At 39.4% G+C, this 14143-nt stretch overlaps 1 protein-coding gene across 1 annotated transcript in view; it reads right to left on the reverse strand.

The window, feature by feature from the left end:
- The window catches only part of RNASEH2B (ribonuclease H2, subunit B), a 50062-nt gene that overhangs the window by 18789 nt on the left and 17130 nt on the right, over nt 1-14143 (reverse strand). The window contains exons 2-5 of the mRNA XM_011988762.1: nt 13626-13697; nt 11515-11622; nt 10348-10424; nt 5800-5914 (exon numbers count right to left, since the gene is read on the reverse strand). Of these exons, the coding sequence (XP_011844152.1) occupies nt 5800-5914; nt 10348-10424; nt 11515-11622; nt 13626-13697 (372 nt within the window). The remainder of the gene's footprint in view (nt 1-5799; nt 5915-10347; nt 10425-11514; nt 11623-13625; nt 13698-14143) is intronic.

Genomic DNA, 14143 nt, shown 5'->3' on the forward strand with positions numbered 1-14143 from the left:
ATGAATAAAGACAGTTGTACTACTGACTTTCCAATCTGTATGCCTTTTTCTTATCATATTGCACATGCTAGGACATCCACCACATGGTGAATAGAAGTGGTAAGAGCAGGCATCCTTCTCTTGTACCCAGTCTTGGGGGAAGATTGTGTTCAGTCTCTTACAATGAAGATGATGTTAGCTGTGAGTTTGCCATAGATGCCTTGGAAGTTCCCTTTTATTCTTCATTTGCTGATAATTTATATCATGACGGAATTTTATCAAATACTTTTTCTGTGTCTTTTCAGATAATCATACAATTTTGTAATGCATAAATATGGTAAATTACACTAATTGATTTTCTAATGCTCAACCAATTGTGAATTCCTGCAATAAACCCCACTTAGGTTTTACATATTTAATTTTTAGATATTTGATTTTCCAATATTTTCTTAGGATTTTTCAGTCTATAATCATAAGGGATAATGGTCTAATTTTTTTGGTAATACTTTTGATTTGGTACTAGGGCAATTCCAGTTGCATAAAATTAGTTGGGAAACATTCCTTCCTCATCTATTTTCTGAAAGAGTTTGAGCAAGTGTTATTTCTTTGACTATCATTCTTCCTTAAAGTATAGTAAAATTTATTAGTGAAGCTAGCTGGGTCTGGAGGTTTTTTCCTCAACTTTCATAGAAAGTTGACACTTGCCAGGAAGTTAACACTCCCTGGCAAGATGATTACTATATCCCAGAAGGCTACACATGGACCCAGTGTATAAATTACTGCTTATTTTTGAAATTTACAAATTTTGAAAAACAAGGAGGTTTAAAATATTCATGAAGGCCACAGACTACCCATAATTATGAAAAATACCAAAGCATATTCATTTGTGTCCTAAATTTAATATTTGTGAGAGTCAGTGAGTTTGATAAAACATGCATATGCTGGAAAGGTTTTTTTTCCCTTATGTGCCTGGTGCCTATAAAACGGATTTCAAACATCTGGAAAGACTGGGTTTACAAAATAAAGATGGAATAAAAGTGAGTTCACAGTTAAGTAACATGTTCAGCAATTGGGTAATCGGCTCACAAACTTGAATTTCCCTGATGTATTGTTGAACTGCCTCGAGCACATTTTCACTTCTACTTTCTCAATGTTTTCCATAACTGAGAAACTCATATGATCGCTTTCTTCCCCTGCTTCCTAGGGAAAGAAACTTGGCAATTGTACTTGGGATATTTTAATCAGGTAAGTTTTCCTGGCTCTTCCTGTTAATCACCTCAGACAGTGCACTGCAGCTTGGGCTGGCAATATGAAACAAAGGGTTACATTCAAGATAAGGTTCGTGACCCTTCATTAGTCCTTTCCCATACCATCTCTCCACTGAATGTGCACTTCTTTGGCAAGAAACCTGCTCTGAGCCCCACAACGAGCAAACAGAGACACATCATTTCTTTCACTAATAAAGTAGGCAGGGCTAAAGTCACAGCCATCATCATTCAGGGTACAAACAACCGTGGCTAGGTTCATTCACCAGAGAGAAGGCAAAAGGGGAAGATTCTCACAGGCCTAGCAGCCTTTACCAGGTCTTTAATGCCACAGATGTTTAAGACAGCATCTGGAGTTTAATATCAAAACAGCTAGCTGGGCAATTTGAGTATTTCAGGCTTTACTCTATCTGCACAAGCGCCTATGGAGAGAATGGAAGTTAAAAAACATCGCTTTCTTCTTTACCTTTACTCCCCATCATGGATAGTAACTGACCACTCTTTAGTAGTCGTCTTTCTTATTTAGAAATCTAGAAATAAATTACAGAGAATGGAAGCAAACACTAATTTATAAATGGACAATAATCCACATTCAAATAAGTAGCCAGTACCCAACGCAATCACTAGAAGAAGGCCTGTGGGGTCACATAGTGCCTAGAAGCTCTAGGAAGTTCCCTGGAGGGATAAGAATGGACATTTCCTTAAGCTATGGAAGTTTTTTCTGTCTCCTTCCCTGTCTCTCTCTCCTTTTGCCACACAAAGGGAAAATATTAAGAGGGAATATGTGAGATTAAAAAAGAAAAATCAAAGCGAGGCATGGTGGCTCATGCCTGTAATTCCAGCAGTTTGGGAGGCTGAGGTGGGAGGATTGCTTGAGCCCAGAAGTTGGAGACTGGCCTGGGCAACATAGTAAGACCTTGTCTCTGCTAAAGATAAAAAAACTTAGTTGGGTATGGTGGTGCACACCTGTAGTCCCAGTTACTCTGGAGGCTGAGGTGAGAGGATCACTTGAGCCCAGGAGTTCAAAGATGCAGTGAGCCATGATGACACCACTGCATTCCAGCCTGGGTGACAGAGTGAGACTCTGTCTCTAAAAAAAATTAAAAGAAAAATAAATTTCAAAAGAGTCAAGTTTTTGGCTGGGTGCAGTGGCTCACACCTGTAATCCCAGCACTTTAGGAGGCCAAGGTAGGTGGATCACCTGAGGTCAGGAGTTCGAGACTAGCCTGGCCAACATAGTGAAACACTGTCTCTACTAAAAATACAAAAATTAGCCAGGCGTGGTGGCGCCTGCCTGTAGTCCCAGCTACTCGGGAGGCTGAGGTGCGAGGATCACTTGAGCCCAGGAGGCAGAGGTTGTAGTAAGCCAAGATTGCGACACTGCATTCCAGCCTGGGCAACAGAGTGAGACCTCGTCTCAAAAAAAAGAAAAAAAAAGAGTCAAGATTTTATTTTCACATGAAACACCACACATACACACACACAAACGCTTATATATAGAGTACTTTGGAAGTGTTACATACACAGCTATAAGAAGGAAGGCAAAAGAGTTGCTGTCAGACAGACATAGGTTCAAATCCTGGTTCTACCACTTCAAGTTCTATAGTGTCAGTCAAGTTACTTCAACTCTTTAAGCCTCAGTTTCCTCATTTGTGAGAATGCAGGTTATAATATATAATGAAAGAAAATTACTGCAAGGACTACATAACATATGTAAACCAATAACCACAGAAGTTTTGCCGTCATACAAGTGTATGTACTGCACTTGTCTTGGACTCTATGGCAGTGGTAAACTTCCGAATGCCGATCCCTGTAGATCTTCATGGAAAAAGATGTTTATCTCAGTACACTGTCCCTGTACACAGATCTTCCATAAAGAAACATATTTCACATATTTATGTTTTGGGTCAAGGGGTAAAGCAAGTAACGTGAAAATGCTTGTATGTATTTTGATGAAAAGGTCTTTTTGAGGATGAGGCATTTGAGAATCTTACTTATTTTTTCCCCTCATTTAAAAATCTTTTTGAGAATGGGCATGGTGACTCATACCTATAATCTCAGCACTTTAGGAGGCTGAGGCGGGAGAATCCCTTGAGTCCAGGAGTTCAAGACCAGCCTGGGTAACACAGACAGACCCCCCTCATCTCTACAAAAAAACCCCGAAAAAATTAGCTAGGCATGGTGGCTTGCACCTGTGGTCTTAGCTACTCAGGAGGCTGAGGTGGGAGGATTGCCTGAGCCCCAGAGATTGAGGCTGCAGTGAGCCGTGATTGTGCCACTGCATTACAGCCTGGGCAATAGAGCAAGACCTTGTCTTAAAAAAATAAAAAATAAAACTAAAAATCTTTTTGGTTCTGTTTTTAAACCTTCCATTATTTTGAGATTCACAGGCTGCAGTTTATTAAGGGAAGAATTTGATAAAAAGAAACTGCCAAACCTCTAGAGATTGAATACATCTTTTACTGTGTGAAATTTATTCTAACGTATTTTATGTTTTGCCCATCACTTAAAAATAAAGAAAAAAAAATTGACGCCTAGAGTTTTCGAAATCTGGCAAATATAAAGGCCAATAATATAGCTACTTTGAAAATGGAAGTGCAGAACTTCCAAAAGTTAGGCAATATTGAGAAGCAAAGGAGACTAAGACAGAAGTTCAGATAATGATGCAATAAATGGTCAGGGGTTCAGTGTACAAGAGGGAAGGGATGAAACAGAGACAGCTTCTTGCTCTCGGTTGCAGACTGTAAGGAAACAAATGCTGAGGCACTAACACTGTTTCTAAACCCAGATTTCTGGGTTTTAAGATGATTGTTCTTATACAGCTAATAGCAGAATTCTGGACAATGAGTTAACTGCATTTTCAGCTTGTGTTAAGTTGACAAAAATTAACATGGCTTAATTAAATTATTCTTCATTACTTTATCTTTTAAAAGTGGTTATGGGTTACTTCATTTGTCACCCACAAAAAGATCGCTGTCCTCTGCCAAATTCAGCATCAGAGAATATCTTTAATGGAACTGCTTTGATAAAACCTTGGCACCACACATCCCTCAGTTCCAAACTGGAGCTCCAAGTATGGCCAAGTATGAATTTACTGGACCCCTTAAACATAAAATGCAATCAATAGGTTCTCCTCTTTCCCACCGTAAGCTTACACTTCTTGGAATCACCACTTTCGTGGTCCCAGAAGAACTGTTATAGTTGGCCAAACCATCTATGACCCAAAACAGCCACTACTTATCAGCCCAACATTCTGGTTCCCACACTTTGTTTCCATATTAACTCTGAAACTACTTGGATGATTTTTCGAGACACTGAAGTCAAGTTTTTACACTATTTCCAACCTGTCAAAACACATTCACACACACTGCCTTACTTTCCCTTCTGAAAAATTAAATGAATGACAGTTAAAATGCATCTCTTCATTACCCTATCCTGCTACTCCAGCCCATGTTCCCTGTGTCCAGGATCCCACCACTACACATCCTTTGGGTCAGGCACAAACCCAGAAGTCACTCTTGACTCCTCCTTCTCCTTGACCATCACCCAACCACCAGATGCAGTTGGATCCATCTCTACATGGCTACTTTTTTCTTGTTCTGTCTCCTAAGATCAAGGCCACCATTATCTCCTGTCTGGATCACTGCAACAGCCTTGGTGGACCTGGCTTCTCCAATATACTCTCCACACTGCAGACTGCCATGCTTAAAACTTCACACACACTCCACTAACATTAAGCAAAGTTCAAACACACACAGTGCCCTTTACCATCTGGACTCATGCCCAGCATTCCCGCCTCATTCCTTACCAACCTAAATCCTTCCCTAGCATCCTATACTTTGAACTTCTTGGAACTTCTTGAACCTGACAAACTTTTCCATACATCTAAGCCTCTGTTAAACTGTTTCTCTGACTATCCTTCAGTACTCCATAAAGCGGTCATTTCCCCCAGGAAAGCAACACAACATCTACCCACCTGCACCCCCCACCCAACCCCGCCAGATTAGAAACCTGTCCTGTGCATCCCCAGCAAATTCAGAGTTCACTTCCGTTACACTGTGCAGGCACTGCTCAGCTTGTCATTGACCCCTGTCAGACTGGGCGCAAAGTGAAGAAAAGGATTATGTCTTATTCATAAGTACCCAGAGCTTAGCACTAATGTGCAACATGTGCTTTTGGAAGGTGCTCGATAAATGCTTCCATCTATTAAGGTACAGGTTTTATGTAATTTTACAATGAGAAATCTGAGGCAGAAGGCAGCTGAGTGACTTGCCTGATGTCACAGAACTAGTTCAAAGAAGAGGTGAGACTGAAGGCACACCTTGTGATTCCTGCCCTGTGGGACATAGCACTAGACTGCTATGGTTGTAGTTTCAAAGACTAAACACTCTAAAGCAATAGAGGAACGGTGCTGGCAGTGTTAGCAAATCTGAATGACAACTTTCCCTATGGTGGACACAGAATAAGCCTTACATTCAGTGGGCCTGTAAGCAGCCACATTCTTAGGCAAGGTCCATCCTTTCTACCAGTCATAAATCTTTAAGTTATACCATACCTTTTTCCTCCGTCACATGGTGAAGTAACTTCTCAAGTCCAGGAAGTTTCAGCAACAAGATGCAATTTGGAAACATGTTATCCACCACAACTTGATCAAGGGGCTGAAACTTCCCCTGAAAAAACACTTCAGTTAGTTGGAAAGCAAGCATTTCATTCAACAAAGACATTCAGAAAAAAAGAGAAAAAGACACATTTACTCATGACTGGGCCTTTAAACTTAGTGCAGAGCCACCTATTCCATCTAAGGAATCCCTACAATGGGACAGGCTCTAGGACGGACCCCAGCTCCCTTTAGGAAGTGCCTGTGAGCACCGCCGTCCCACGCAGCACACCATCTACCTCAGGTGTACAGTCCCCACATGAAACGGGGAACAAAAGCAATCAATAAAAGCACTGGAAGCCACAGAAGCTTGCAAAGATGGTGGAGACTGCCTGGGGCTGGTCCAACCCATTCAATTTGAAGAACCAGCTGTGGTCACAGAGCAAGAGTCCTGACTATCACATTGGAACAAGCCTAGACCAGGCTCAGACATACATCTGCCTCCCCATTGTCACTCTAGGGATGATGAAAGAAGCACCCACCACAAAAAGAAAATACAAAAGTGAATCTACCCCTGTCAGAGCTGCCTGACAATGCTTCCAAATTTAGACCAGAATAAAAGAAAAGACAGCCAGAGGGAGAAGTCCTGGGAAGCTGCAGACAGGCTGAATCAGGCTCAGCCACAGAAGTTTATACGGCCTGGTTGCCAGTGGGCCAGAAGTGCAGACCATATGGATTCACAACATCATTCTTCGGAATTAGGTCCAGTTTTTCTTAACTGTACTAGTAGCAAGTAGAGGTGAAGTTCGTCTAAATTAAGGTATTAGCCCCCTGATTTGGGGACACCAGACTGTACCAGATGTATGGCCTTGCCCATGCCCCACTTCTAGCTCGCTCTATCTCTCGTGTACTGACAACTCCTCCTGAAGACACAAAAACTGTGTCTGATCAATTTCTGCAAATGCAGCTTTCTTGGGTTTTAAGGGTAAAATCTTTTCAATCATTTGGGAGCACATGTGATAGCTTGCCATACTTTCTCTTAGGTTAACTAGTGCCATGAACTATCTCAATTTAAATATTCTTTTTCCTTCAAATAGTAAGAATAATGCATAGATTTTTCCCAAGTCTTACTGTCTTTAGATTTCTACCTTAAATCTTTAGTCTTCCATGATCAATCAATATGTTAAATATTTGACTACTCTAAAACAATATTCATATGTAATGGACTACCACACAGTCATGATATAAAATAATTTCATAATTAACTAGCGTTTCATTCTTATTTTTATTTACCGTATATACATTGAAGGAAATGCAATAAGCAACCTGCCTTGACTATAAAGCTAGTAGCAGTGGGATGCCCAGAAAAAAAGTTATTTTTACTGATGTTAAAATAAAGTTTAAAAGAAAAGGTCACATTTCAAAAGTGTGTATCATAATTTTTAACTTAATAGGAAATGATCATATCTAAAATGCAGAGAAGGAAATACCCAAACATCTCAAGTATTACTTTAAAGGGCATTTCTGGCACTTGGGAAGACGTGTTTGGGAAGTATGACAGTTTAAAATGAAAGCCAAAGACCATCCTGAACAGCATTTCTGCTTCATTCTGCACCTGTCAATGTGAGATCCAGAGCACCCCAGAGGCGCCCAGAGTGCCAGGATAGGGTTAATCCCCCAGAGTCATGGTCCTAATGGGAGATGGAGAAATGCTATCAAAAAGGGGAGGGGAGCCTTAAGTGCAGATCAATACATGTGCTGAGGCTGGTTGGTGTCTTTCTGCTAATTTATCCCAGAAAACACCACATAGGTGAGCCACTGAGGTTTTCAAATTCCTCACTGAATATTCCCCAGGGCCTTCCTGGTGGTGATTAGGACCATTTCTGTTCCTTAGAGACATGAGGCTTACCAGCCTCACAGCTTGTGTGCCCTCGTTATACTGGCCATCACAGTAGCTTCCAGATCAAGGGACACATGATTAAACGAAGGGATAAAACTTCACTAATCCACAGTGAAGGGCAGAGGGCAGGGAAGGGGGAGGCTAAAAGAGGCTAAGCTGCATCAAGAGAAAGCATGCATTGATACTTTATGACTTTCAGCATTTATAGCAACTTAAATTAATTTACCTACCAAATGGAGGTTTCAGGAATTTGGTCTAAGGATTAAGCAAGAAATTTGTAAGTGTTCAAACTTTATGCAAACATGAGAGTCCAAAAAAACCAGATTTTTCTAAGCAGTTTGAGTAACACTTATCACTTAAAATTATTAATTAAAAGATTTTCCAACTATGGTTGATGGATTCCTGGGTCATGAAGTGCCCAAGCTCAAAGCTATTTTCCTAATACTGCTAAGATGCTATCTGCATTTTCACTGTGTGGACATCTGCACTGATGATTCAAATGCAATGGTGGGTAAAACTGCTGGCTCCTTAGCCCGAGTCTGCTGGTGGCACCAGACTGTCCTAGTCATCATTTGGATCCTCATTGCCGTTTATGTGCAGTTTAAAAAATGCCAGTATCACTTAAGAATATCCTTGAGTAAGTAGGAAAAGCAATTAATTTTACTTAAATCTTGAATCTTGAACACAAGTCTTGTAAATTATCTGTGATGAAAGTGAGGTATGGCTAAAGGCCTTTGGATGCTTAACCAAAGGTAAGCTGATTACCAGGAAGAGCATGTTCTCCTGGGGCTGGCTTAGTTGCAAGCAGAACCAGCTGCTTTTTCACGGATACCATTTTTATTTGAAAAACCCACTATGAATTATGGTGATTCACGCCCAGTATTAGGCAGAATATGAATGAAGTGAGCCTGTCATTTCAAGGGAAAGATTGACAGTATTTGCAGCCAATAATAAAATTTGAGCTTTCAAGCAAAAATCAGAATTGTAGAATATTTCTATCTGCCACTATGACAGCTTCTCAATACCTAAAGAGCTTTCTGATGAGATCAGTAGTAACATTAACAAAAGGGAGTGTGTGTGTGTGTGTGTATAAAATGAGATGTGTCAACATTTGGAAGATATGCATAACTCAACAAATCAGTATTTTCCAAATGACCAAAGCATGATGTTACAAAATCATGCATGGGTAAAAAGATCCTTTATTTATTTTTTTTTGAGACGGAGTCTCGCTCTGTCGCCCAGGCTGGAGTACAGTGGTGTGATTTCAGCTCACTGCAAGCTGCGTCTCCCAGGTTCACACCATTCTCCTGCCTCAGCCTCCTGAATAGCTGGGACTACAGGTGCCTGCCACCACGCCCGGCTAACTTTCTGTATTTTTAGTAGAGACGGGGTTTCACCGTGTTAGCCAGGATGGTCTCGATCTCCTGACCTCGAGATCCACCGGCCTCGGCCTCCCAAAGTGCTGAGATTACAGGTGTGTGCAACCGCGCCCGGCCAAGAAAGATCCATTTTAAGTGCAAGATAGACCAATGGATTTTAATGTAACAGAGCATAAAAAGTTAACTGACAAAGTTTCAGATTCCACATTGCAACTAAACTTTAAAAAACTACCACTTGTTGATTTTTTAGGTAGTATTAAAGAAAAATATCCACAATCTAAAAAGGCTGTAACATTATTTCTTCCTTTTCTAACTACAAAGATGTATGGGGCCGCATATTTTTCATATAATCTCACCAAAATAACATACGGAAACAGACTGAATGCAGAATCAGGTATAAGAATCCAGTTGTCTTCTAGTTAAGCCAAACACTAAACAGATTCGCAAAAATGCAAAAATGTCACATGCCTCATTAAATTTGGTTGTTTCAATAAAAAATGTGTTATTTATGTTAACATGTAATGGTCTTATTATTTTTAACTTTTAAATAAATAATTTTTAAATTTCTCAGTTTTAATTTCTAAGAGTGAGTATTGCTAGAACCCACAGAAACATAAGCTCTTTGGAACCCTTAATAGTTTTAATTGTAAATATATCCTGAGACCAAAATATTACAGAAATTCTGGCTAAAATTATTACTATTAGTAAGCTGTGTCTTTATTTCTATTCCAAAGGTAAATTTTATCCATCTGGGATTCCTTAAGTCTCAACTAGCACATCCCCATTAATAAGCTTCTACTGGACCTGCCCCAGGTTACCTATTCCACAGTCTCTCACTAAAGAAGATACATTTTTCCTCTCCTAAGACATGTGGTCAATTTTTAAATACCTGTTTTGTATTTCAAGGGTAAGGAATACTTAATGATAAAGGAGTGTTAGTTGCTAGGCTTTGTCAAGCAGTAAGGTGCATAGCACAGTGAGTCAGGCAAGTCAGAGGTCACAAGTAAGCCAGGGGCAGACTGGATCTAGAGTAAGGTGCTGCTTCTCTGGCCTGTGCAGTAGTGCTCTGTCCTGCACTGGCCCATATATGACTCATGTTTTTTCTAGTTACTGTATTAGATCTGAAGATAGAATCCATCTTTGGATCATTAAAAGCAGAGAGAGGAGATCAAGCAAAAATAGTTGATTCTGTTTCCTCACTGTGGATGCCCCAAACTGGAAACTCACCTCCTTATCAGCCTTTATGAGGTAGTGGAGAAGCAGAAATAGAGGATCCACAGGTGTGGCGAAGTGGAGAAGACCTCCTGCAGATTACAAAAAGGACGAAGGGAATTACGCCTTGGAAAGACAATGTGGCTATTTCACCTTAATCTCAAAGTGAAAAACAGTGTTGAAAAATATATGTGAAATCCCAAATTCAAATCTCTTCTTATACAGGTCTGAGAGTCTATGTGATTCTCTCAAAAGGCAGAATGTGCTCTATGAGATTTTACTCCAAAGAGCTTCAAATCCCTGTGTGGAGAGGAGAATCAAGACCCTCAAGTCGATCTTTAACTTTCCATTTCTTCTTTAGAAATCATTTTTAACACAGCCTCCCAACCCCCTGCAAAAAGAGGGGTTAGGAGAAAGCACAGACAGAATGAGAACACAGCAATGTTAGGAAACCTGTATAGTCAGTCTATCTATAAAGCTGCAGTAAAATGTAACTTCCTGTGCTTTTGAGGACAAAGCCATGGGAAAGCAGTGACATTCTCTCTATACACAGTCCCTTCTGTAGTCTGTGGGCAGCAGGATGTGGGATGCTTTGAATACCCACTGACTGCCCCCACCCCAGAACATGAGGCAGAACAGTTCCATTGGCCTACTCTTCCTTTAGTCAGCACTGTCCCCAAATTAAGGGAACACCACAAGAAACAGAACTTTGGTGCTGGGGGGTGTATGTGTGGATGGGGGTGGGGGAGCACGTGGGCAGGCAGGTATATGACAAAGCATTTTAAAGAAACTTTGTTAAGTTCGAGCCTATGTTAGAAGCCATATCAGTATTCAGTTTCAAGGAAATAACATGTTAAAAACACAAAGATCCTCAAAAGAGTTTCCAATCAACACGGTATGTGCCCCATGTACAAACCTAACTTCTAACTCAGGACGTGTCACCGTTTTAGGAGACAAATCAGAGTTGCTAGCTTAAAATTTCCTACCGTCTAAGACACACAGGAGATGACCTAACCTTAGTGCTCAAATGAGCTTTCCTTTCTCTTGATTAAATCTGCTCTGATGCCAAGGAAGGCTAAATCAGTGACCAGACTCCAAACCCCGCGACAGGCCCACAACCCCACGTGTGAAGAATAGAAGAGTTGCAGTATGTGTTTAGTTATTGGAAATGCTTACACCTACCTGATTGAACTGACTGATTTATAAACCAAGAATGGTGTTTTTCCTTGAAAACTTTTACTTCAAACAGCTGCTGTAGACACATATTGAACAAGTAAATGGCTCCTTCTCCTGTTAAGAAAAATCTGTCTTTTATTTGTAAGTTTTCTCACACACACACCCCCCAAAAGACTATCCAGTATCTCTGAGGAATGTTCCTAATACGAACATAAACATACACAGGTCTATTCTAAAATTTCCTTGATTCCAAGGAAAGCCTATAGCTATTATACATAGATGGTAATTTTCCAGCTCCATAATCCTCACTGGACTTAAACCAAAAAATCAAAAAGTGCAAGTCATTTATCTTAACTGCTACAAAGCCTGTCCTTAAATCCTCCATCAGATCAAGAGGGAATATCCATTCCTAAACTATCAAAACACAATAGTTCAGCCATATGACATGAGCTGGCACATGGGTCCCTGCCTCTGGGCAGTGTGTGGCTCTCCCCACACAGGGTCTAAGACAGGGACCAAGCCCATGGACCCCACAGGCCAACCCTAAGTGAGAAAGACAGACATGCTTGAAGCCATAGGGAGTGAGTAAAGCTTTATTCAACTGAATGAATTTTCTCCTTTTCTTTCTTAACCAAAAAAAAAAAAAAAAAAAGGAGGAGGCAGAAGAGGGTGAAGACTGTGCACATCTGCATGTTTTATCACTTCAACTAATGAAAAAAAATTCTTTTAACCATAGCACAATCTCTGGAGGCAAGGATGCTGCGTTTAACTCTATCTTCACCATATGCTGGGCACATGCCCTTGGGGAAGTTACATAAACCTTCCTGTGGCTGTTTCCACATCTGTAAAATGGGGACAATATTGAACCTCCTCATAGGGTTTTTTATAAGAATTAAAAAAAGAACACATGTAAATTTCCTGAACCAATACTTGGCACATGGTAAGAACTCAGCAAATGTTAGCCTTTACTTTCCCACTGCCAATGTAGCAAATAAAAACATTTGTTCCTCTGTGGTCTATGAGCATTTAGATAAAACAGAAATTTTAAAAGAGGGCTGGCTTTCTTATGTACCTGTACTTTTCTTAAATGCTTTAGAACCCTTACTGCTACCTAAAACTTCTCTTCAAGAAATATTTCTCACCTCAACTTAGTCTGATATATAACTAAGAATTCTAAATATAGCTGACCAATTACAGTCAATTTCATTTTGAAGAAAAGAACACTGGAGAAAGTCAGGAATGTGTTTCTTCTCTTGTTGCTTCTATTTACATGTCTCTATAACAACAAGGCACTACCCATTGGCCCTCCCGTACTTTTACTATTCAGTATTACTGTCACCAGGAGAAACCTCTAATATGGCAAGTATCAGGTGTCTACGCAAAACCTTATAAATTAATGGAAAAACAATTACACACAGAGATAAACACTATCACCCATATCACTCCATATTTAGAATACATTTTAATATTTTTGCCTAAAAAATGTGAAGACAAAACTGAAAATGCACTGAATATAAAGTTAAAATAAAATTGTTTTTCAATAAAATATGAATCTCTTCAATATACAATGCTTATCATTAAAAAAAATCATCCCCTGACAGAGAAAAAAATGTACTACTTTTTGGTCAGAAGAAAATAGGGAAGTATAGCTAAAACTGAAACTAATCAAAATCTTGGCATGTCAAGTAAAAGCCTTCTGTTTTTGTTTTTGTTTGTTTAATTCTGGTTGTTTATTTTACTTTATAAGATAAAATGAATAAAAATGGAGGCTAATGTTGAATAACTACTCTAAGAAAAGTTGGCTTAAAGAAGCCAAAGAAAATTAATCTGTTTTTAAAGAGACTCAAACATGCTACTTTTTTGTTTTGCCAGTATTTCTGACGGCTGAATAGTTCTGTGAATTAAAATTATGAGAAGAAATTGTTTAAATGTTTAAGTCAAATGAATTATCTGGGAAGACTAGTAATGTCATCAGCTTGTTTTCTTCTCATCATGGTGCCATCTTAACTTTAAAAGCTATTCAGAAAGAGCAAAAGCAAGGACACAAAGACATAAAAGTATATATACTCATTAGCCACAACATTCAAGAACATTCAAGTTACGAGAAGAGAACTTACCTGAACACGGGTTAACCAGTTTTACAAACATTAGCCCACTTTTCATCTTCTTTGAAGCATCTTTTAAATATTCTGAAAATAAACCATGAATATCTAAAATTAAAACACACAACTGCTTTGCTGCTCACCTTACTTTATCCTGTTTTCCTTTCTTCTACTTACACAACTTTTCTAAGATTTTTAACTCAATTTATCACTTACAAATGATGTGATCTTGAGCAAATTACCAATTTCTCTGCAAGCTGCAGTTGAATTTCAGGTAGTTTAAATTTATTTCTATGAGGAATAATGAGAAGCAGGGGTCTAGAATCAGAAGGCCTGGGTGATAATCTTGGCTTAGCCACTTGGATAGCTTTGTCACCTTGGGCAAGAGTCTTAATCTCCTGTCTCAAATGCCATTTATAGAATGATAATAATAGTATACTTGTTCTTCAAAGTATCAAATTAGCCAATCTACTGAAAACATTAAAATAATCAGGCAAATAGAAACATGAAATAAATGATAGCTATTATTAGTA

The sequence above is a fragment of the Mandrillus leucophaeus genome, unplaced genomic scaffold (genome assembly GCF_000951045.1).
Source record: "Mandrillus leucophaeus isolate KB7577 unplaced genomic scaffold, Mleu.le_1.0 Scaffold338, whole genome shotgun sequence".
NCBI classification, from domain to species: domain Eukaryota; kingdom Metazoa; phylum Chordata; class Mammalia; order Primates; family Cercopithecidae; genus Mandrillus; species Mandrillus leucophaeus.